Below are 24,956 nucleotides of genomic sequence, written 5' to 3' on the forward strand. Positions count from 1 at the left end.
GCTCTGAATCAGTTAAATGTGTCCTTATGTCCATGGTCTCCCATGTTTTTAAAATCAGTTGAGATTAGAAAAAGGTCTGCTGGTAGGCAGCCTGGGAGCGTATGAGTCAGAGCGAGTGATCCTGTATAGTAAACATACTGCAGTAGAAGAAGAAGAAGTGTGTTTCTCTGCTGCTCTGGGTCTCTGCTCTGTTTTCATCTTTAGCAGCTCCCTCCTCCCTCCTCTCTTTCTGCTCTTTTTAATTTCCTTGCAGCAGAGAAATGTACATTATTTTCACTTTAAATTCAACAACAGATCTATTAAAGCGTGCTCGTGTTATGAGAAAGGGAAGACCATGGAGGATCCCCCGTGGGGAGCTCTGCTCTCTACTGTATGTAGGTGTGTATACATTCTGTAGATAGAAATTGGCCCTAATCGGCCCCGCGGCTTGCAACAAAAAAAAAGAGGAATCCACTTAGCAACGTGGCTAATTTGCATACCTTTGAAGAAAACAGGGTGTGTGTTTAGTCAGCTCAGATGGCAGAAGCAGGAAGAACGTCAGAGTCTGACACTCAGCGGGGAGGTGAAGCCGCTGCTCGGCTGGTTTGTCTGACGTTTATGGCGGACGGATGACTGGCTGGCTGTACTGGCTTTTCTTTGATGTGTGAGGCCTCTCATCACGCCGTGTGCGAGACAGCGAGGTGCTTTGAGGTTCAACCTGCAGAAACACGAGCTACTAGACGTGAATTAGCAAAAAAATAATAATGATAAAATAAAAGGGGCTTCCAAAAAATGTAAATTTGTCAGCTGCTGTGCACGCTGAAGACTCCAGACACAGCTTCTGATGATTAATTTAAAAATGTGCTCCAAAAATATATGAATCAGGCACACTTTAAGCACATTACATGCATTATTCAGATTTTTGCATGCTTAACCCATGTGCTGCCTTAATATTTTTACACTCCCCTCATCTGAAGGGTCAAAAATAAACCACCTTTGAATATTAAACACTTTTGCATGAGAGAGAACGAGCTATTCATCTAAAACTTCAGGGTTATCGCATTACTTAAAGACTGAAAAGCATTCATTTTACCTCAAAATAGTTCTCAACAGTGTTTTTGGTTCTGAATCAGAGTTTCTTGTTATTATTCTGAGTGTTAAGATAGTTCATTGTTGCAAATCGGATTTATGTTTGCTTGAGATACACACACCACCTCAGGAAAGTGCAGAAATGAGTGATAAATTCTGTCTTTTAAAGCAAACGCTCAAACATTTGCTGACAGTGATATGGTGTCAGTGTCTTATTCCACTGTTAACCATCACTCCAACCCATATCAACAGAAACAGAAACTCGGGGATGATTCTTTTGCAAAAGTTGATGATTGACTTGTTCTGCTTTGCATGACGTATGCATGCATGATATTGTTTCATGATGTGAAATCAGTGACCGTGCTGCAACATGGGAACAAAACTTAGCACACTAGCATTGGCTATGCAACACCGCCCTGTCCTAAAATCTCTGGGAGCAGTTACCATCAAAGATGCACGTTAAAATGTTAAACCTCCTGCTGCAGAGTCCTGACTACAGAAAGAACAAAGGAGTCTTATTTCTCACCTGCAGCCCTGAAGTTGTGGCTAGTTTTAAAGATTCTTTAGGTCATGAGCAGCAAGCAGGGTGCAGACGTGGCAGCCCAGCTTTTAGATTTTTATGGCATATTACCCCAGAAAAAGCCATTAAGGAACTGCAAAATGCATTAGCTGATAGAGGGCTGATTGCTTCAATCGCTAGTTGGGAAGTCATTAGCTGCATTCCTCGTCTAAATCAGTGACCCTCAAAATAAAGCTGCCAGAGACCGGGGACCCCCGCTGTACCTGAAGGTGGCTGAACACATGCACATTCTACAATAGTCAAAGGCAGACAAGGCCGCCCATAATGGGGGAAAATGGGAGAGCTTTCTGGGGCCCAGCCAAACTGGAGGCCAGTAAAATCATGGTTCATTACAAAGTTAAAGTGTGGTATTTTATATTTAACCTGAATAATAACCACTCTTATGAAAGAAATACATTTTAATTCATTTGTGTACTAAGTAGCCCTCTTAAAAATGTAAATCCTTTTTTTGAAAACAGAACTTAAATACATTAAAAATGGCTAAAAGGGGTTCGTAATGGCAAAAAATGGTGGGAAGGGTGGTGACAATTGATTTCAAAAGGAGCAGAAATAGGTTAGAAATTCCATAAATTAGATAAAAGTGGCAAAATAACCAAAAAGAAATGGAAAAAAAGGGTTTAAGTGGTAAAAGGTGATTCAAAAGAGGCTGAAATTGTGTTTAAGTGGCAAAAATAGGTGGAAAATTTGGTGAAATGTGATAAAAATTGACATAAAATGGCTAAAAGGGTTAACCAAAGTAGTAGAAGTCAGAAATGGGCAAAAATGGGCATACCAGATTGTGAAATGTGGCATAAAAAGTGGCACAGAGGGGTTGATAGTGGCAAATAATGGGATAACAGAGCCAACAATAAGCAGAGAGTGGCAAGATTTGGTTTAAAAGAAGCAAAAACAGGCAGAAAAATGGGTAGAAAGGGTTCAAATGGACTGAAAATGGGTTTAAAGTTGCAAAAATGTGTTGAAATTGATAAAATTGGTGGGAAAAAGTGATAAAAACAGGTTCAACATTTGGTAAAATTGGTGTAAGTGGCAACAGTGTCATTTAAAAAAATGTTCTTGGTTTTTTTTAAAGCCATCTGGAGACCCCCCAACTCCAACGTTGAGAGCCCCTGGTCTAAATAACAATATAAGTTTAAGAAGAAATAAAATAAGAGATTAGAACAAAATCACGAAGAGCCCCAAGGTTGGCATGGGTCATTGTTGACCCTGAGAAGACAACACATGGGTTAAGACGACAGAAATCAGTAATCAAGAACTTGCAAAACTGAAATCAGCCAGTTTTAATGTCACCAAGGTTCTGTGTTGATGCTTTATTTGATCCTAAAAGCAGAGGCAGAAATTCAAATAGTAAAGAAATAATTACTTTATTTTTATTTCTGTTTTCTGCAGAAGAATTGCTTTTTTGTTTAAGGTTGTTATTTATTGGGAAAAAAGAGTAAAATGCGCCCAAATAAAAGAATTCTTCTTATTTATAAAGTGTGGCTCCATATTTTGATCGGCACGCTGTTTGTTTTCATCGCTGATGACTGAGTAAAAATAAAGACTGACAGTAAAGCATGCATTCATGTAATATTTAGTGAAGACCAGCAGATAGTTTAGCTTTAACTCCTACTAAAATGTCCAGCTGGCCGACAAACGAGGCCAACATGATGAAGGTCTCGTAGCTGCATGTAGACTGGGACGAGGACTGTAGCCAGCTTTTACTGCAGCTTGCATGTAAAAGTCTGGCAGTTGATCTAAATGCATGCTAGTCATGAATGCAGCAGAAGAGAGATTTAATCCACCCAGTCCAAATTTTGATTTCTTTTATTTCTGACTATGATCACTGATTAGTTTTACAGTAATTTAAACTCTGATTAACTGAGGAAGTTTCTATGAATTAGACGTGTGTGCATGGGAGGAAGCAGAATTCCTGGTGCAGTTTGGTTGTAGTGAATCATGTTTAATCCACATGTGCAGAGGCTGCTGTCCTCCATATACTGGTCATGGGGTCAAGTCCTGATCCTGGTGCATCCTGTCTCTCTTCAGCTGTCCTTTCAAAGTAAAAGCCCAAAAACAATCTTAAAAAAGCATCTTCAAATAGTCAGTGGAAACTTTCACTTTTGTGCATCTTCTTCAGAGAGGTCGTATCCAAAGTGTCGATTCTCCATTAATCAGTTGATCTAGTTACTTTCCTGGTTTTGTGTCTCATCAACAGCTGAGTCAGCATAAATGTCAAACTTGACTGTAAAACAAAGGCCTCCTTCATACCCAGTTTCATATCCATCATCTCAGACGTGAACAACACCGACTGGACGACAGTAATTCTTATTAAAGGTCGATATATCAGCCAATCATATTACGTCTGACACCCTCTGTCTTCCTCTCATCTGACCTGCTGTCTTCTGTCTCTAACGGTGCAGCAGACTTTGATTTAAGATCTCTGCAGCGGTTTATGGTGTATATTTCCTAAATGGACGTTTTAATAGGCCTGTACTCTTTTCCTTTGTATTATGCAATGTAAGCACTAATCATAAATTATAATAATAGTCATTTGTTGCTGCAGGGCTGAAATCCTTCCATGGTGTCTCTGAAATGTCACGTTTTCACAAAAAAGAAGAGCAGGGTTGAAGTCGGCTTGGTAAGAATTTGGAGAAGTGTTTGTGGAGCAGACGGCAATGTGGGTGTATCTGAAAGCTGCCCTCTTCCTATGGCCAGCAGGGGGCGACTCGACTGTTTGCAAAATAAGGTCAAAAACAGGTCAACTATTAGGGGCTTCATTAGAAAGTTGCTGAAAGAGGGTAAAAGTTCGAAAAAACCTTCTTAATGAATCTATTCTTCCTTTGCTGCTTTATCATTAAAACCTTTCTACATTCATCTATTGGCCTATATTGGCTGTAAAGATGGGCCTATATTGGATGTAAAGATGGGCCTATATTGGCTGTAAAGATGGGCCTATATTGGATGTAAAGATGGGCCTATATTGGATGTAAAGATGGGCTTATATTGGATGTAAAGATGGGCTTATATTGGCTGTAAAGATGGGCCTATATTGGATGTAAAGATGGGCCTATATTGGATGTAAAGATGGTCCTATATTGGCTGTAAAGATGGGCTTATATTGGCTGTAAAGATGGGCCTATATTGGCTGTAAAGATGGGCCTATATTGGATGTAAAGATGGGCCTATATTGGATGTAAAGATGGGCCTATATTGGATGTAAAGATGGGCCTATATTGGCTGTAAAGATGGGCCTAAATTGGCTGTAAAGATGGGCCTATATTGGCTGTAAAGATGGGCCTATATTGGATGTAAAGATGGGCTTATATTGGCTGTAAAGATGGGCCTATATTGGATGTAAAGATGGGCCTATATTGGATGTAAAGATGGGCTTATATTGGCTGTAAAGATGGGCCTATATTGGCTGTAAAGATGGGCTTATATTGGCTGTAAAGATGGGCCTATATTGGCTGTAAAGATGGGCCTATATTGGATGTAAAGATGGGCCTATATTGGCTGTAAAGATGGGCTTATATTGGCTGTAAAGATGGGCCTATATTGGATGTAAAGATGGGCCTATATTGGATGTAAAGATGGGCCTATATTGGCTGTAAAGATGGGCCTAAATTGGCTGTAAAGATGGGCCTATATTGGCTGTAAAGATGGGCCTATATTGGATGTAAAGATGGGCTTATATTGGCTGTAAAGATGGGCCTATATTGGATGTAAAGATGGGCTTATATTGGCTGTAAAGATGGGCCTATATTGGATGTAAAGATGGGCCTATATTGGATGTAAAGATGGGCTTATATTGGCTGTAAAGATGGGCCTATATTGGATGTAAAGATGGGCTTATATTGGCTGTAAAGATGGGCTTATATTGGATGTAAAGATGGGCTTATATTGGATGTAAAGATGGGCTTATATTGGCTGTAAAGATGGGCTTATATTGGATGTAAAGATGGGCTTATATTGGCTGTAAAGATGGGCTTATATTGGATGTAAAGATGGGCCTATATTGGATGTAAAGATGGGCCTATATTGGCTGTAAAGATGGGCCTATATTGGATGTAAAGATGGGCCTATATTGGATGTAAAGATGGGCTTATATTGGATGTAAAGATGGGCCTATATTGGATGTAAAGATGGGCCTATATTGGATGTAAAGATGGGCTTATATTGGCTGTAAAGATGGGCTTATATTGGCTGTCAATATTTCCCTTTATTGGTTGTGAATGTCCGTATTTATCAGCTGTGAATATCAGCCTAAACTGGCTGTAAATATTGTCCTCTAACCACATGTATGGGCTGTAAAGATCTGCCTGTGAATATCTGTCATATGTATGAATATGTTTGCTGAGTAGTAGTCATGACAAACAGACCTACACTAGCTGAAGTCTTTTTCTGTTTTCATCCTCATTTCATGAACTGAATTGGTACATCCCTATTCATACACTGTTCAAATACCAAACTGTGACTGAATGGAAAGACTCAGGATCTTTGTTGTTCTGTGACATGAGCTGCATCTATATTTGAAGCTTCCAGTTAGTAAAACCATGGATTGAAATATTTATTTTCAAGTATAGAGGGAATTATTGAGAGGTAAAAAGGCTAAACCCTGACTCTGATGAACTGGTTTACAGTGTTGGGTGTTTTAACCAACAGGAAACAGTCAGAGTGGTGGTTTGTGAGCTGATTTTATCATTTGAGAGGAAAACAAAATCTTTGCACATCTGCATCTGAGCATGTTCCCATTTTTCTCGCGCCTGTGTTTCTCTTCTTCACGTTCTCTCTCTTCGTTCAGCCATCAGGCTCCGAGGCAATTTACAGTACCTTTGAACACGTCCTTAACGGTACCATCATGCGTCCATCAGTGCCATTGCGAACATGATTTTATTACTCAATTTGATTCCATACAAGGTTCATTCCCCACATTTTTTATGCATCGTGGGCTTAGCTCAGGCAGAAAATAATCTGGACAGCCAGGGCCTCTGTATTACGGTTCAAACAGGATAAAGCACTGACAAATTTGGGACCGGAGGACTAGTGAGCGGGGAGGACAGCGAGAAAGAGAGATTAAGAGCTACACCATTATTTACCTCCTCCTCTAAGGTGCAGGATACTCTGTCGTTTATAAATGTTGTGAGCTGTTATTGGTTACCTCGCAGGCTTTTGGGGGGAGAGGAAAGGAAAATGAAAAAAAAACTTTGGGAAAGACCCAGGAGGGGGTTCGATACAACTTTAATAATGCGTAGCAGGAGCTAAATGAGCCATTCTGCGGTACTTTAAGACATCTTCCCTCCGCCCATCCCCCCCCACTCCCCACCCTCCACCTCACCCCCCCACGGTCTCAGGGCCTGAATTATTAAAAGTGTTGTTTTCCCTTATTGCATTGCAGCAATGTGCCTCGTTGCTAGAAGTGAGCTGCACATTCTGGAGTTTGAATGCTTAAAGCTATCAACCTCCAGCGGCACGGAGCCAGGGGAGGGGGCCGGAGAGCCAGAGGCCGGGGGGCAGAGCACGCTAATACATGCATCTGAATAACCACAGTCACCTATAAAGCTGACACCACACTCATACGCTTTCTTCTGTTTATTGGCTGCTATACTTAGCTGGCTGTAAACAGTGGATGTGGAGATAGAGATGCAGTTTTACTTACCAGAGAGGCCAGAAATTAAGGGGTACTTTAAAGCAATGGTGCTCAATGCATGGCTCGGGAGCCACATGTGGCCCTTTTTTCATAATTTAAAAAATATTATTCCCCCAGAAAACCTGTATAAAGGGAAACTATGACCTCAGAAATGATCCATTACAAGTCACATTAGTCAGTTTGAATCCCCACATTAATATAGTTCGCTTTAATTTTCAACCTTTAGTTTTTTGTCTGTAAATTTCCATTGCCCTTATTTGCAACTTTTTGCCATTTTTTGCCACTTTTACTCCATTTATACTGTTTTAAGCCTACTTTTGCCATTTGTTTTTTGGTGCGTTTTGCCCATTTTTACTACTTCTGTCCCATTTTTTTGCAACGATCCTGCTTTTTGCTGTTTCAGATTTTTCCCTTTTTTTCCCTCTTTTATCCTCTTTTTTGCTATTTGCAATCTTTTTCTTTTTTGCCACTTTTTGCCCATTTATGCCACTGTTTGCAGCATCCTTGCCACTCCTTGCTACTTTTTGACAATATTTTCCATATTTTTTCCCATTTTAGTCACTTTTACATTCATTTTTTTCCATGTTGTTGCTGTTTTGTTTTGGGTTTTTTTTTTTTGTCTTTTTTGCCATCTGTAACTTATTTTTGGTAACTTCTCACCCATTTTGCCATTTTCTGCCCTATTTTGCCACTTTTTCTCCCTGTTTTTCCACTTTTCACCCACTTTTTGCCTTTTTTTTCATTTTTGTGCCACTTTTACTCCATTTATACTGCTTTAAGCCCACTTTTGCCATTTGTTTTTGCCACTTTTTGCCAATTTTTTTACTACTTCTATCCCATTTTTGCAGCCATTTTTTTGCCTCTTTTATCCTGCTTTTTGCTATTTTTTCCTTTTTGTTTGCCACTTTTTGCCCATTTAAGCTATGTTATGCAGCTGTTTGTCAGCTGTGCTCGATGAGAGCATCCACAACACTTCAACATCAACTACTGACTTCAATTCATGTACACATTATTTGTCAAATGAGTTGCTGTTGGATGGATGGATGGAAGGATGGATGGATGGATGGAAGGATGGATGGATGGATGGATGGATGGAAGGATGGATGGATGGATGGATGGATGGATGGATGGATGGAAGGATGGATGGATGGATGGATGGAAGGATGGATGGATGGATGGATGGATGGATGGATGGAAGGATGGATGGATGGAAGGATGGATGGATGGATGGATGGAAGGATGGATGGATGGATGGATGGATGGATGGATGGATGGATGGATGGATGGATGGATGGATGGATGGATGGATGGATGGAAGGATGGATGGATGGATGGATGGAAGGATGGATGCATGGATGATGGATGGATGGATGGAAGGATGGATGGATGGAAGGATGGATGGATGGATGGATGGATGGAAGGATGGATGGATGGATGGAAGGATGGATGGATGGATGATGGATGGATGGATGGAAGGATGGATGGATGGATGGATGGATGGAAGGATAGATGGATGGATGGATGGAAGGAAGGATGGATGGAGAGATGGATGGAAGGATGGATGGATGGATGGATGGATGGATGGATGGATGGATGGAAGGATAGATGAATGGATGGATGGAAGGAAGGATGGATGGATGGATGGATGGAAGGATGGATGGATGGATGGATGGAAGGATGGATGCATGGATGATGGATGGATGGATGGAAGGATGGATGGATGGAAGGATGGATGGATGGATGGATGGAAGGATGGATGGATGGAAGGATGGATGGATGGATGGATGGAAGGATGGATGGATGGATGGATGGAAGGATGGATGGATGGATGAATGGAAGGATAGATGGATGGATGGATGGATGGATGGATGGATGGATGGATGGATGAATGGATGGATGGATGGATGGATGGATGGATGGATGGATTCTGATGTGAACTAACTCTCTCCAAAACTCATCAGTGCAACCATTTAACCCTTTAGAGATGAAGATTGGAGCAGTGACAAAAGTCTTGGCAACTTTAGAGCAGTTTGGCAACCAACATCTTTAAATATCAAGTCCCAGGCTGTGAGCATCCTTAGTCCAGAGTTTTTCCACAACATAAAGCTTAGAGATGTTTAAAACTGAAGCCAGTTGTTGTTAGAATCACAGAGCTGCTCTTCAGAAACACAAATGGACTTTTTTAAAAATATTTTTTATCACGTGGATTACATTTCTACTCTTAGGAAACAACTCAGATTGTCTTAAAACAAAGGACTCTGAAACAAACTCCAATAGTGGGTTTGGGACCCCCAAGGGGGGGTGCTGAAGATCGCAGGGGAGGTGCAAGGCTTTGTCTGCTCAAACACTCATTAAACGTTTATGTAAAAGTCTTTTGGTAAGGAGAACTGGTCAGAACGTGAACTATTAGCGGGCAAAACAATGGCTGAGAGTCTGGACCCTCAGTAATCAGTCCAAGAATTACTAGCTAGTTAAACTGACTCTGAATATTTTACTAGTGGCACTGTAGCTCCAGTCAGCGGCACCGCCATGCCGCCATTATGCCCTTTTACCCTGATGTAAAAACAGATGAGCTGGTAGCACCTCTGAGGAACTGCATGCTTCAGCACTATGTCCACGTAGGAAATGGGGTAGTTGTCCGTAGGTTATGTCTGATCATACTCCTATATAACCCAAGTGTGAACGTTTACCTGCAAAGAGGATTGAAGGCTGCTGGTGCTAGCATTGCTCACATTAGCAACAACTGCAGCTGCGATCCAGCGTTGTTAAAATAAAGTTTAGTTTCACTGTTGGTGTTTATTGGATCGCTGATTGTGCAATTCTGATTTTTGTTTTACAGGATTTGAAATTATTCTCCTGGGATCAGTGCTAGTAGGATTTTGTTTTTATTTTGGTTTTGGCATCAGTGCACCACTTCCTTCCTGTGGGTCCTATGAGCTTAGATACCAGTAGGGGGTCTTTAGGGATAAACAGGTCATTGCCTGCTGTTTTAGGGATTTTTTAACTATCTCCCTTACTTTGAAACCTTCTCTGTCTTTCTCTGTGCTGCAGCGTTCAGGCTTTTCCTTGGTTCAAGATTCTGGCGTCTAAATAAGGAGCTCTTGAAGGATTGATTTTGTTGGAGACTTTTTTTATGTCTACATGGGCTTGAATCCTGAATCAAGACTTCTGCAATCAGTGCTGCACGTTTGATTTCATTGTTATAATTCGAGTTCTTGACGCGGTGCAGGAATGATAACCGCCTCAAGTGCTTCTGTGTTTTCTTCTTTTGAAAAGTTTGAAACAGAGTGAAGTTTAAGGTGGTATATTGACATTTAGAATAATTTATAAGCAGGTTCAAACCTGAAATATCGGCCTTGAAATGTGCTTGGGCTGAACTCCATGTATGTCTACCCCGAGATTAAAAAAAGAAGCTCTGACTTGCAGCCAAAAGAAAATTGAGCCAGACTCAACCAGGCATCACTCACTTAATAAAACAATACCCTCTCCTCCCGTTGGTCTGCTCTCGCAGGTATTGTACATGCTCGATGATTTTAAATAATCTGCTGCCTTCAGTTAAACGCCGTGTTCTGAAACGGGAAGGAGTAAAAAGTTGTGGGTAATACAACGAAGACTGCAGGTTGCATTCCTCCAGCTCTTCCTGCAAGCCACACACATAGAGGCGCACACCCACACGGCTGCACACTTTAATCACACAATTAATAATTAATCAGAGGCTGGGCTGGATGCTGTCGACTCTGCAGATGAGAGAACACCCAAGAGCTGAGAGGAGCCCTAAAAACGCCAGATTAACTCCCAAAAAGAGCTCGTTGTGAGCCAATAAGGCGCGTGTCATCCCTTTAGGTTGGAGGGAGGATTTTTTTCATCAAATAAAGAATAAAAAGAAAGACTCTGCACGACAATCTGCAGAGTTAGGAATGAAGATGTGACATTTTCAGCATGCAAACCTGCAGAATGAGATGATCTGCTGTGTTGGCTGCATGTAAACACCATTAATAATCTCCTAACAAAGTGCCTATAGCAGAGCAGGTCAGGGAGGAGCTCCGTATTCCCCAACAGTAAACACTCGTGCATTGATTTTAATGTGAACCATCGCTCTGCAATCGATCGTAACAAACACAGATGATCATTTTGTTCAATTTATTTATTCCTGCTGATTAAATATTTTCCGATACTGCTAGCAGTGAGATCAAACGGCGCTGCTTTGCGTCCTCTTTTTTCTTTATTAGTGCTGCGTGCTCCCCCGGTGTTGCAGCGGCGAGCAGAATGTTTACCCAGCTGTAATTACAACATGCACAATGACCTCATTCTGCTGTGTCAGGAGCGGTAATGTATAGCCCTTGATCTTAAACTGCAAAGAAAAACGGTATGCACTTATTTTCAATATGCTGACTACATTCCTGGCATTTTTGAGACGTTGCTGTGACGGAGGATGAGAATTTGATATAAGCAGTGGTGCTCCTATTCGTCTGACAAGGTCTCTCTCTGCCTGATATGCATTCAATAATGTGAAATGATATTAGCTGTAGGAGCTCATTGACTGTGCACTCGGGGTCTGGCCGTGTCTCTCTGTCTCTGTCTGTAGCGTGCTCTTTATCTGCTCCTCTTCCAGAAGAAATGGAAGAAAAAGAAGTGGAGGGAGGGGAGGGGGGGGCTTGAACCGTGGATAGCAACAGCAGCAGAGCAATCACACTGAAGAAATGCCCCCCACGCCTGGCCCATTAATAACAGTAATACGCACACCGCGCCCAAGCCAGCAGTGCCGAAAGCACCACTGACACTTTAATGGGCATTTTTTACTTTTGTTTTTAAATAATGCATGTGCTGCTTGTCAGCACTGCTTCACTCCACCCCTGGTGTGCCTTTGCAGCGTTCCTTTGTGCAGAAATTACAATGGGAAACTGTGTTTGCAGTGCCGCCCGCTCCATAAGCTGCATCCATCACATACGTGGGGACGCCGGCGTGCACTACATCACACTCTCGGGGACGGGCGTGCGGGCACACATGCATGTGTTTGCGAAGGCCGCTCATTGGCACTGAGCTAATTAAGAGTGTTTGAGAGGCTCAGAGGCAGTGGACAGCACTTCTATAGGAGGGCCGATGCTACGTATACATTTTACAGCAGCCGTGTGCTGCTGTCAGGCATATGCTGTTGGAGTTATTTATTTAAATAAGCTCAGATTTAACAAGGGAAACCTCATCCAGGGCCCAGGCACTAGAGCTACAACGCTGGGGTTAAACTTTGATACAAAAAGGTAAAGGAGAAGTAGGGCTGAACGATTTGCAAAAATAATCGAATTGCAATTTTTTCCTGCAATATTGCAATTTGAAATGTGACTATTTAGGTTCCTCAGTTTTTCTATTGTTTAACAAACATCAGCACGAAATCATTCTATATTAAAACAAGTACAATATTAGATAAGTTAAACTAGGGCTAAATTTAGAAAAAAAATATTACTTCCATTTTGGCTCAAATAGCAAATTTGATATCAGTTGCTTTATTGAAGGGGACGATCATTTCTCATATTCTTCTCATTTTGATGAAGAAAAATAAGTGCATGAGCAAGAAAAGTAAGATTTTTGTCAAAAAAAAAAAAAATAAATAAAATAAAAAAGATACTTCAAGGTTTGAATAATGTATAAAGCAGTGATACTCAACATGTGGCTCTTTTATGTCTTACTTTTAAATATTATTCCCCTAGAAAACCTAAAAAAAAAGGAAACTTTTGTGCACTTTTTCATCCATTTAAGCTACCTTCTACCATTGAATACCACTTTTCCCTACTTTTTTTGCCCATTTTTGCCACTTTAATCCCATTTCTGCCCCTTTTCACCCTTTTTTTCTCTGCATTCTCATCCATTTAAGCTACTAATTGTCATTGAATAGCACTTTTTTCATAGTTTTTGCCCATTTTAGCAAATCTTGACTGCTTTTTGCACATTTTAGTCACTTTTCACTCATTTTTTTCCACAGTTGTGCCACTTCTGTACCATTTTATGCCAACTGTATCTCATTTGTTGTCACTGCTTGCCTATTTTTGCTACTTTCTGACCCTTTCTCCAACTTTCCTTCACATTTTTGCCTCTTTTCACCCATTTTTGTTGTTTGTTGGCCATTTTTGCCATCATTAACCTATTTTTATTGCTACTTCATGCTGTTTTTTGCCACTTTTCACCGCTTAGATTGTGGCTCTTGCAAAGGTATTTTTCAACAACTTGGCTCTTTGGTTGAGCAGGGTTGAGTAACACTGGTATAAAGCATAATAAAAGAAAAAAAGATCGTATCAAACTGGTATTTTGACACTTTTCAGGTTAAAGAAATATTGCAGTCTGCAATTTGAATATTGCAGCATGCCATATTGTGATTTAATCTAATTTGCGATCAATTGCCCAGCCCTAGTGAGAAGGGAGTGCTGGAGTTTATGATTGAAAGAATGAAGGACTTTATTCCAAACCAAAAATGAAGACAACAACAAAAATCAAACCACACAGAAGGAAAGAGTCTGAAAAGTAGGAGGCAAATTGTACAGACCTTTGCAGACACATCACTGTTAAGATGCTCACTACAGCAAACGGTGGAGGTATCATTGCTGGCATGAGGCTACTTTGCATTTTAGTCAACAGTGAAGTCCTAGGTGTATGTGGGAGTCATAAAACTAACAGGAAGTAACATTAAAGAATTAGCCTGCCTGGTTTAAATCATCCCAAGGGCGCTTACAAACAGAAACGTGTGCAGAGTGGACCAAAAGATGTGTCTCCATACAGACAGGGACCTGAAAGCATGAAAACCTTGATGCCAACTGGGGCTGGGCGATTAGTTGCAAATAAGATTAAACTGCAATTTGGCCTGCTGCAGTTCACAAATTGCAAAATTTGCAATATTTCTAAAACTTGAAATGTGTCAAAATACCAGTTCCAAATTTTTTTTGCGGTGATATTTTATGCACATCATGCAAACATTCATGTTTTTGTAGAATAAAAATGACTGTTTTACTTATTTAAAATGAGATAAAAATGATCATCCCTTCAATATAGCAATTGATGTTAAACTTGCAATATAAGCCAAGAAATCCCAATTAAATATATATTTTAACTGTTTTAACAATTAAATTGAGGTGATCAAGGCTCACACACCTCCAGTGTGTGAGGTTGCTCGCCATCAGTCTGTGCTGAAGCTGCAGAGCGCGGTGCAACCATTCTATCTGGTAATTACAGGTTAGAGTTGGAAGTTATAAAGTTCTAGCCTGTGCACCAGCTGGACTTCAGCTCTGCTCATGTTACTCCTAGGTGTGTTTTTGATGCATAGGATGGAGAAGATGTAAGTTTTAAAAAGTCTGACTTATCCAGTATGAATTTAAAATGCATGCAGAGGAAAGAAAATGAAAGGGAAATTGCAAATGGAGAAATATCACCTGTAACCTGAAGGATTTATGCCTCAGTGCTGGCGATGGCTGCAAACAGAGGCATGTTTTTTTAACCTGCTAGTGTTTGACTGGTTTTCTTCAGACTTTGCACCAATGGTGACGTTAACTCAAGGACAAACTGATAAAAATTTGAAAGTTTTAGGTCAAAGTAAACGTCGTCAGGCCTCATCTTCATGCCTTGCTTGTGAACACGAAAGCTTCAGGGGGTGTCCTTCAAACTTTGCACAAACGTCCGCTATCAATCAGAGATGATAGTTAGTTTTTGGAGCTCCATGGTAAAGATGTAGGACCTTGCTAGTAAGAAATCTGTCTTCTTTTCGCTCCACTGTCCTTTTGTTTAGTAAAGTTTAGCAGTGACCATGAGAAGATGCTCGTGACTCCCCTCCCTGACTAAGATCAACGCTAACGACTGCATTTCCCTCCAGAGATTAATAAATTATTTCTGCTAACATCAGTTGCTAGCTGAAGCATTGCTAACACATGTGTCTTGCAGGTCTGAATGGGTTAAAGTGATATGGTGCATGCATATATATGTGATTTAAAAATGTTTAAATCTTCTTACTGCACTTTCCGGTGTTGTCGGGTCAGCTGGGCTCAGTTGTGAAACCTTATTGATTGCAGCCGTGCTACCTCTCTGAATTTGTCATTACATGTGAGGTCAATAAACCTCTGGAATCAATATTTATAACAATCGATGATGCATTCGCTGTTATTTCCTCTGATTGCCTTTTCCTCCCTCCCCGCTGGCCGTCTCTCCGCCGGTTGCCCCCCGGCCGCCTCTTGTCTGTTTAAATGACGCCTGCCTGTGTTTCTTCTCGTCCCTGCAGGAAACACGCTGTGTAAGTCAGGAAGCATTGCTGTCTTTGGGAACGTGGTGTACAGCGGGCTGCTGAACGACCACCTCTGGCATTTGGGAGTGCCCCTCTTTACAAGACTGGTAAGATCAGCGGGCCCTCGTGTGCACGCTTACCTCCATTTTGTCAGAAGAGCTTTGGTTGAAACTAAACGTGCTTCATGTGCAGAATTCCCCAAGGTGTCTAATGGGCCGCGAGGATGCGTCGGCTGTTGACACGTGTTAGTTGAACTTTTACGGGATGTGACAGAGCTCTGCGTGCATGCTCGGCCAGGGAACCCCGCCACATCTTAGGATCTTATTTCATATCAGAGTTTCCAGGCTCAGACTTCAAGAACATGACTCCTGAGAGAGGCGCACTCCGATTAGCCCTGTCCGACCCTTTTTTACACTATGAAGCTGAACTGGTGTTACATTTGACCTCAAAAAAGGCCCTCTTCATTATTCATGACTCATGTTTTAAGGCAACAGCTTTAAGGCCTCAATTAAGAGCTGGAACAGCTGAAGCTTGTTGAGGATAAATGATAAATGTCCATCTTTACTATCAAAGGGAAATCGAACCTTTGTTTTACACTCTAGGCCTAAACCAGGAGGAGTGATTTTCCCAAAGAAAAAGGAAAATTCAGCACAGCACTTTTTCTCCCCGTTAATTACCCTCTTTCTAAGCGGGTCGCAAGTTTTCATCAATGTTTATTATTGATTCAATCTGTCGCTGTGGCTGTCATTTATGAGCCGGGAATTACCGTTGATTGGTGCACAAGGGTTGCATATAATTGGGTTACATTAAATAGATAATTCAGCTGATCTCATAAATGTCTAATGTGAAGGCTTGTTTGATTATCAATTAATGTCAAACGGAGATGCAAGAGGCTGTAAGGAATCCAGTCGGGTTTGCTCGTGTCGCAAATGGAAAAGCTATCGACTCGCTTTTCTGCAGAAATGTGAGCCTTTGGCCTGCAGTGTGAAAACATATATTATATATAAATATAGGAAAAATCACTCAGAAATTCAAAAGAAGGCTCGAGCATGCATGCACTGACACGCACGGCGCACTCTGCAGCTGTTCGACAAATCAATGAAAGATGCAAGAGACGATAAAAACAAGACAGCTGCCAGAGAGATTCTCACTACAACAAACAAATATTTTCACTGTTTCTCCGCCGTCTTCTGCTCATGATTGGAGCGACAGTGCAAACGGTTAAATACAGATTCCAACAGTTCTGCAGCTTTTTCATACTGCGTTAGTGTGAGCAGAGGATTTTGTTTGTTTTATTGAATGGGGGCATTAATCAACATATCAGCGGTGGGTGTCTTTGTACGGAGACATTATGAAGGCAGTCAGCTTTTGAACAAATACCAGCGTTTGTTTTATAAATTCTGAATTTCATTTCTGTTTTGAATCTGCAATGCATTTTGGAAAAAATATTACTTCTCCACTTTAAAAGGCTTACCTTTATGGTTATATACTTTACAGCAGTGATCATCAACTGGCGGGCCACATCAGGCCCCATTACATCATTAACCCTCAGATCCTCGTATGTCCATTTTGAGGACATTCATCATTTTTATCATCATTATTTTGAGTTGATAGTCACATTTTTATAGACTGAGGCATCAAATTTGGCCAAAGTTATCATTTTCCTTCATATTGAAAAACAAACATGTTGCCCATAGAACTCTGCTGACGCCAAATATCTCCATCCATTCTTGTTTGTCCAAAATCTGGACAATAGACTTCCATTAAAAACAGGTTTTTTGACTGTGTGTCTATGGCACCAAAACAACATACAGCAACCTTTTCTATGCAGTCACTCGATCACCAGGGCTCTAAATTTCACCATTCAACAGTGATCCAGCAGATAGTGCCAGCGCACCATTTTAACCCCTTCAGCAACGCACATGCAGGACTTCCTCCATGGACTCAGAGTGTTTGAAGCGCTATTTCACCCACTAAACATCATCAGAATTAAATGAAATGATTGGTGCCACTAGATATGGATGTCTGAGAGTGGGCTACATGTGTAAGGAAAAGTGTGTGTGCTCCTACGTGTGTGCTTGGGTGTGAATCTGCGTCTATGTTTACAACCAGACATGCCGTAATTGGAGTGTTTACAGTCAAAATGCTACTTCTGAGTTCTGCAGTCTAGGACTAAAGGCTCAAACATACTTAGGTGGAACGTACACGGAACGGACTCCATGGAGGTCTGCGCAGACTCAAAGCGGACATCCGCAAGGCCCGTGAGCGCAAAGCTCAAATTTTACGACCACTCCGCGTACTGGTGTCACACAAAACACTGCTCGGCATGTATTTTTCACATCGACCCACATTAAATGTGACATCGACCTGCATTTTGTTCCTCTGTGCAGCGTTGACGGGTGAGCGGTGACTCCCAGAGTGGAGAAGGAGTGGGGCTCGGCGTCCAACTAGATCATCAAAGTTTTCACGTGTCATTTGGAAGTATTGAAAATGTTTTTCCACGTCAATACTTCGCATGTCCTTCACCAACATGGCATACTCCCCTTCCTCATCTCTTGTGGCATTTAATGGCCGTACACACCACCGTCTCCTAATTTTATTGCTTTGCAACGCCAGCAGGCTTTGTCAGTGTCGGACGCCATGAAAGAAAAATGTAAACAACGCGCAAGGATTGTGGGAAATGTAGGATTTCACGGAAATTTCACAGGAAACTTACTCCGTGGCAGTGCGCTCGACTATGGAAGCTCTGATAACTGTGGACATTCCACGCAGAGTCTGCTCCGCGCTTTGCCCTCACTTCATAGCAAGTGGATGGACATGCATGCGGGTCCTTTCCATCAATAGGAGAGAATATATCATATCTCAAAGATGCAGTAAATTTATATATGTGTGTAATCGTGGTCACATTTTGGTTAGAGCTGGAAATGAGCATGTTGGTGATTCATATCCTACATATTTCCTCTGATTTTTTATGCCTGTACATAAAATAAACCTAACATGAACAAATGCATTCACTCACATCTGATTTGGTAGAGGAGGAGGCTGAGAAAAGGAGGGTAAAACTGGCGTGTTTTTGGCTCCGATAGACTCATCTGTTCAGCATGGACGCTATCTCACTGAATCACAGTCAGAGGCATAGTGGACAATGACTGGAATAAAAAGGGTGTAACAGTGATTTTTTTTTTTTTTTTTTTTTTTAGTGGTCAGGTTTGAAGTTGTTGAAGCAGTGAAAGTAAATAAAATGTTGAAAAATGATTATTTTACTAACAGTTTTCTGTATGTCCACTATATGGACATACAAGGACAAATGGAGCTAAAGAAAGGAATTTGGCACTTCAAAAAAAATTTCAATGCATCAAAATCAATTTTACTACTCATCACCTGGTGGTGGAATTTACCTTTAAAAAGTAGAGTTATGTTACATGCTAACAAAGGGACACACTGTGAAAAATACTGAATAATTCAGGGAAAATATTCTGAAAAAGACATTTTTAATTCCTTTCTGCTGTCAGAAACTCAACAGACGCATTTAGGACCTGCTGAAAACACCTCCATGACCCATTTTTCAGGTCCCACCTGTTTAGAAACACTGGGTTACTCTTGTACTATTGAGATCATGGTTTTGGAGTCCAGTTGTCAAAGCTACATTTTAGCACACACGGGGTTAAAAGTGGATTGTTCCTCTTCATAATTCATGTATTTTAGACTGGACACACCACAGAAGTTGCTGATGTTGTAGCGATAGAAAATGACCATTCTTCGCCCTCTCTGCCCGTTCTCGGCCCACTGCCTGAGCTCAAATCCTGCAGGAGCCTCCGCCGATACTGAAAGTACAACGTCCCGCGGTGACACAGAGGCGTGTCCCGGTGTAGCTCTCTGTGCACCTGCTGCCAACACACCAGTGGTATCAGCATGACACGCAGCAAGCCTTCACATCCCCAACGTACAGCCCCTAATTACTGCAGAGCCCTGGGCCAGCGCTGCCTGCTCTTTGCCAGGGTGTAAACACTGCATTATTAACACTACATACAGTCTGTGCACACCACGCCGCTTAATATACTCAACACAGTCTTCACGGAGGCGTTGCCGTGGCGGGCGGGCGGGATTCTTTACATGGAGCAGTACAATAGATTTATGTTTCTGTGACAGCAGGCTCCAAAATCAGCAGATGGGCAGTAGAGTGTAATGTATGCTTACAAATGATGTTTAATGATGTCTTCCAGGCCTGGGGAACAGCGTTTCTGTTTTTAAGGCTAAATATACAGGCCATAAGGTAATGCTGGAGTTAAAGGAATTACTACATAAAACTCAGGCGTTCTTCTTGTTACATTATGCATATTTATTATCTCACTGGATGGCCTAACACAATTTCCTCTTTGTTATTGCAGCTAAACTTCCTCCCAGTATTATTTTATTCCAGAAAAAAAGAAACCAAAGGTGGTTTAGTGAGGATTCAGACACATCCAGCAGACCTGCCTTTTCTGTGCAGGGATTCATCCCAGCATGCATAGCAGAGAAACATCCCCAGTTTGAAATATATGGTTGACATATGAGGATGGCGTTGATGTATCCTACAAGAAGAGGCATGTGGCATTCAACATTTTAAAAAACCTTTGAACCATAAGTTGTTACCACTTACTTGAAGGCCCTCTATTGTGCCGTTCTAACAACGCTCTCCATGCCTTTGTCGCTCAAACAGAATGTTTTGCAGCCAGCCTGGAACTTGGCTGACTTTCTGAGGCCTTTAAAGATTAAATCCACACCAGTAACTCTGATACTGAACATCTTTTTACACATTTATAATCCATTTTTATAATCCATTTGTCCCTGCAGCTAGTGTGTTGTCCTGCCACCATATTGGCTGTTTTTATCCCAGAATGCATTGCAACTGGCTGGGCTGGAACAACCAATGGTAGGCTCTTCTGTCATGTCATACTTTGCCGAACAGAGCATGTGCACAGACTTAGAGATGGCAGAGAGCCTGAATGAGTCATAATAGAGAGAAAAGGACACAGAGAGGCCGTGACGTGTCCCTTAAATTTGAAAAGTGCAGAAGTGTTGTAAAAATGTGAATATTTTGAATCATTATTTTCTAATAAGGTTGTCCTGAAGAAAAGGATGGCTGTGGACTGAAGGGTTGATGTTATGAGACAAAAAAGTCCAGACAAGACACACTGATTAAAGAATAAAATGATCTGAAAATGATCTAAGCTCCGCCTACTGCCACTTCAAACTTGCATAATTTTCCCATGATGCCCTCAGACAGAGTATTTATATGTTTTTTAGATGGTTTGAATTGTGTTCAGGCACAAAGTCATCATTGCTGGGATTCCTATTTTCACGTTTCTGGTGGATTGTTGCCGTTTTTTTAAGTTTTAGAGATTTTGCACCATGAGTGTAATCGTCTAAGCTGTCTTTGTTGTATGAATGAGCATGATGTGATGAAGTACTTAACCAAACCACACAGTCATGTGACTTTTGGAGTGATTGATTTTATATTCAGCTGATTAAAAACTTCTCTGAAACATCAGGAGAGATTGATCCTGATCCAGAGTTAAAAATAAACTTTAATGTGTCAGAAAGTAACGCTTAGAATATAATGCTGTTAAAAAAAATGACATGTAACACCATGGGAGTTAAATAAAGACTGATGTAGAGTCGATTTGTTATAACAATTTATTTTAACACTAGGGAAGAGTAAATTTAACACCAGTCTGTGGTGGGACCACATACACTCGGATACAGAGTTAAATTTTACTTGTTACGTGTCACTTTAATACTGCTAGTTTAACTGTGTATAACACAAGTACAATTCACACAATACCGACAGCTGTTTGATACCATAGACTTAAGCCTGATTTATGCTTCTACGTCGCGTCCACGCGACGCCGTCGTTGACTATTCGAAGTTCTGCGCCGAGGGAACGCGTCACTCTGCAATTCACCGCCATGCCGCTAGGGTTGTGGCTGTGTGTGTGTGTGGTTTCAGAGGGGTCACATCCGAATCCTTGTTAATCTTCCGGTCACAGTAAACAATGGCGACTGAGGTGGAGCGGGCGTGTTTGGGGTCGGAGCTCATCGACAAATTCTTTTGTTGCAAATGTTGGAGTGCAGGCGACAGGAAACACGTTTGCGGAGGCTGAGAACGGATGAATTTACCACACTGGTTCGCCCACTGAGGGACCTGGATGAAGAAATTACATTTTAAGCGGATCAGTCACAGCCCTTGTGGTCCGCATCGCTGCGACACGTAGGATTTTTTGGAGATGTGCGTCAGGCTACAGTGTAGGGGTCCATGCCGACGCAGAGGGCCGTCGACGCAACACAGAAGCATAGGCTTTAGAAATAAAAGTCCTGGGCACCAAACACTGAGCTATATTCCATTTCAAAATGCTGGCTTTATCTAAAACATGGTCTAAATTTCACAAGATGTTTTGACAATGTACAACAAATTGCCAATGCAGTTGTGAAACTGGACTAAATCGCACTTTTTTTGTTTTTTTTTAATTTACAGTGCGCAAATCCTGATAGAGTCATTCCTACGGAGGAGGATGGATGGAATTTCTTTTTACTTGACTTTAATCTCGGAATTCCGACTTTCCGAAAGAACTACATCTCTTACATCTCTTTAGTCTCCCTCTAAAGGGCATTTTCTCTTAGGTGGCTTTCACTAGGGGCCCGGTCCTGGATCCAAGTGCGCTTGAGCCCGAAGTCTGGTTCGAACCAGGCCCGGGTCCACTTAGGGAGGTGATCTTGGACGCGATTCGAGTGGACTCTATCAGCTTTATGACATCATCGTAAAAACTAAACTTCTTTCAACAGCATGCCAGTTTGTTCACATTTTTCCTCAATAAAGGGCGGAAATCATCAGAATCCAGCCAATAAACGTCTGTTGTGACTCACCTTACAGATGAACACAAGTTGGAGTCAGTGAGAGGAGGTGCAAAGGCAATAAAAGTCTCCTGTCACCTCAAAAACCGCTGTATCTGTGCAGCACGAGCCCATTTAATCCTCTGAGCTGTAGTAGATGTGCAGATACAAAGAGCGAATTTGCTGGCATCTTAAAAGTGATTTTAATCATCCATGGCTGCAGGATGGACTTTTTGCAGGGTCAAAACAAAAACAGTCTTTGCTCAGGTCATGACCCCAGTGGTTGCCATGGTAGCTTCTTCTTCTTTCTCCTCCTTTGCGGGGTTGTAAACCAGCGACGTGCATACCGCCACCTGCTGTTTCAAACCGAGTAAATACGCAAGTGGGCCCGGGCACAGTTCGATGTTGCTAGTGTGAAAGCAAGCCGGGGGGGGGGGGGACTAGGCCTAATTTGAAAGCGCCCTTAGAAAACAGTGTGCTCTAAGGAAAGAGTTTGGGAAATAATGATTTAAATAACTTAGAATCTATGCAAAAATCTGAGTATTGAAAATATTTGCATCCCTTGACCACACTCCTTTTTTCTGATGGTGCATAGCAGCCTGCAGAGAACAAACATTGAAGGCATTTTAATGCATCTTTTAACTAACTTGATCAACTTAACAACATTAAGACTAACTGATATAAATAAAAACTTACCTTTAGTCTCCCCTACCTGCTTGTGTTCCCCCCTTGCTTAGTCATCTGCATACATGTGAATGCTGCACCACTTACAATTCAGCTGGACTGAAAGTGGTGTGGATTTTTTAATGTATACCATAAAAAACTCTGGACTGGTTTTACTGGTGTAAATCAACTCCATCAGACCATATATAAACCTGTAACTGTCCATGTTTAAACCTGGATCTGCCTCTAGTCATTATTCCTAGTCAGGTGCAGTAGTATGAACCTTTTCTGACTTCTGCAGTCTTGACAGAATGAGACCGATCTCTCTGCAGGGCCTCACTTTGGCCACGTGCGCTCTCTAGTATAGAAATGTCAATACCTACCTGTGGAGCTGATGAAGGATCCTCGTCAGCCGGTTGTAAAACAGGTCACTCCATAAAGTGAAGTGTGTGATTAGAGAAAAGGAACCTTGAATAGACTCAGGATGGAGCTGCATCCCTCCCTGCCCTCACGCTGCCCAGCCGGGTCTCCCGCCAGCTGAGGCCGGCCGGCGCGGGGCCGAGTGTTTGATGAATGAGGACGACAGGTGGAGCGGGCCGTAGCTCTAACCCCAGAGCTCCGCTGGGACGGGGCGTGAAGCGAGAACTCGGGGGCTCATTGTCTCCTCTGGAGTGGTTCTAATGACAGAGATGTGAGTGCAGGTTGACAGAAGATGTTCTGTAAGTAGCAGCACGCTACAGAGGAGAGGTGAGATCGTCATGAAATATTAAGACAACAGATCTGGAGTCGGTGAGAGTGGGAGACATTTTAGGAAGAGCGCGCTCCGTGTGAGGCCTTCACTTCCTCTTCTCTTTGAAAGCTCTATCTTTATAATGGATGGGAGTCTCCGGGGAGTATCTAGACTATGGTGGGAAATCTAAATGGTCAGGAAAGCCACTCGCATCCTCGGTAAGCTGTGTGGGAGCAAAGGTAGGAAGCAGGCAGGAGCGGGTCTGCACCCCGAGCTACGCCATCTTCACCCCAGTTCCATTTTTCATCTGTAATTGAAGGAGATTCCTGGAAAGGAGTCCTGGGGATTAAATGAAGCTGAAATGCCCTCAGATTCTTATTTTCTACCTTATTTTCTAATCCCTCCAACCCCAAGTGCCCTTAGCTTCAAGACCATGATGCTCTCTGTCTGCTCCCACACCGCCCCCGCCTGCCTGCCCGCACCTTCCCCTCCGGTTTCCCTCTTTTTTTTTTTTTCCCTCCACCCTTAGTCTTTCCCTCCCTCTCTCCCCCTCAGTTATTTATGAACAGGACTTGAAATAGACTTTAGTATTTGATAAAAGCGTGATCCTTAATCCGAGTTGCCCGAGAAGTGCATTTCATTTTTATTTCCCATCAGAGATTGATGGAGGAGTGGGGGCGGTTACCCACTCTGTGATTGCTAATGTAAATTCATTGGGTTCTGGTGGACATGTTTAAAGATATGGAGGCCTTGCATGTGCGCTGCAATGCCAGGAATAAGAGATTGCACGTGTGCAGCGTGATGGAAAGGCTGCATTGTGTTCTGGAAAGCCTGAAAAATGTCTGATGCATGTCGTGATTGATCCAAAAATGAACACTTCTGCTCCAAATTTCAGATTCCTGCACCACCATTATGAGGTTTCACGTTCGCTTGTGCTCCCTCCTGGAGGAGGCGGGAAAAATAAAACGGGTGATAAATTCAAGATGACAGTTACGCCATATGAATGAGGCCCCTCGTGTATCAATTCGCTCAAAAGCCAGCTGCAAATTTAACTCAGCCTCCTTATGTGGCAATTACCGATGGGTAACATAACCTGAATGTATCTGCTCTGTTCATTACGCCAATGTTCTCTATAGCTGGCAAATGTTCTTCAGGATCCTACAGCA

General features: G+C 41.9%; 1 protein-coding gene across 2 annotated transcripts in view; it reads left to right on the forward strand.

The window, feature by feature from the left end:
- The window catches only part of LOC121503884 (RNA binding protein fox-1 homolog 3-like), a 679,192-nt gene that overhangs the window by 381,224 nt on the left and 273,012 nt on the right, over positions 1 to 24,956 (forward strand). For both annotated transcript variants that reach the window (XM_041778468.1, XM_041778467.1), the window contains one exon: positions 15,526 to 15,635. In XM_041778468.1, the coding sequence (XP_041634402.1) occupies positions 15,526 to 15,635 (110 nt within the window). The remainder of the gene's footprint in view (positions 1 to 15,525; positions 15,636 to 24,956) is intronic.

The sequence above is a fragment of the Cheilinus undulatus genome, linkage group 21 (assembly GCF_018320785.1).
Source record: "Cheilinus undulatus linkage group 21, ASM1832078v1, whole genome shotgun sequence".
NCBI classification, from domain to species: Eukaryota; Metazoa; Chordata; class Actinopteri; order Labriformes; family Labridae; genus Cheilinus; species Cheilinus undulatus.